At 50.1% G+C, this 796-nt stretch overlaps 1 protein-coding gene across 1 annotated transcript in view; it reads right to left on the minus strand.

Annotated features, from left to right (window-relative positions):
- The window catches only part of LOC119594133 (techylectin-5B-like), a gene marked incomplete at its 3' end in the record, with an annotated part of 10,800 nt that overhangs the window by 6,164 nt on the left and 3,840 nt on the right, over nt 1–796 (minus strand). The window contains 1 exon segment of the mRNA XM_037943199.1: nt 23–447. Within this exon segment, the coding sequence (XP_037799127.1) occupies nt 23–447 (425 nt within the window).

A 796-nucleotide genomic window follows, 5' to 3' on the forward strand; every position in this document is an offset into this window, starting at 1 on the left:
ACTTTAAGAGCCAGATACGCACGGCTGCTGGATGCCCGTCTCGTTAGGATATCGCCTGTCCTTGAGCAGGATCTGGCCCAGGAGATTGCGGTTGGCTTCCTGCAGTTCCCAGATCTTCCTTCGAAGGACCTCTCGCTCGGCCACCTCCTCCTCCTGCGCAGTCGTCAGGTTAAGACCGTCACCTTGCCCTTCCTTGTTCTCCTCCTCATCTTCCCCTCCCGCTTCTTCGTCCTCAGACACGTCCCTCTCCCCTACTTCAGGAGGTTCTAGCGCCATGTCCCCTTCCGGCGAGACATGCTTATCGCCCTGGAAAGGGTCGTCGGTGGTGTCCTGCCTGACGTTCTGCGAATCCCGCGACGTGAAGGGCAAGGCGTACGGCACTCCTTCGGCGATGTCGTCGAGGGTGTCGATGATGTCCTGGGTCCGGGAAGACGACCGGGGGCGCAGCTGTGGGCGGAGGAACGAGGGCGAGGGGGGTATAAAGGCCGTCGGGGATGGCTGGGATATGAGTCTTGCTGTTTCTTGTGGAGTAAAGTAGTCATATAATAACATTCATTCACAGAAAAGAAGATGAATTAATGGGTAACCAGTAGTTCAATGTGGCATTTCATGTGGATCTTGCATTATATAGTATTAATTAAAAATATCCTTTATGTTCTTTATCCAAACTATTTTTATGCATTAACACATCAAAGTTACTCTCGGTAAGTAGGAAACGTGTAATATGATTTTACTCAGCAGTTAATATATCAAATTTGGTCGTTGCTAGTTTTGATGCTGTTTCGTAGATTTGATC

Source organism: Penaeus monodon, chromosome 33 (genome assembly GCF_015228065.2).
Source record: "Penaeus monodon isolate SGIC_2016 chromosome 33, NSTDA_Pmon_1, whole genome shotgun sequence".
Taxonomy (NCBI): Eukaryota; Metazoa; Arthropoda; class Malacostraca; order Decapoda; family Penaeidae; genus Penaeus; species Penaeus monodon.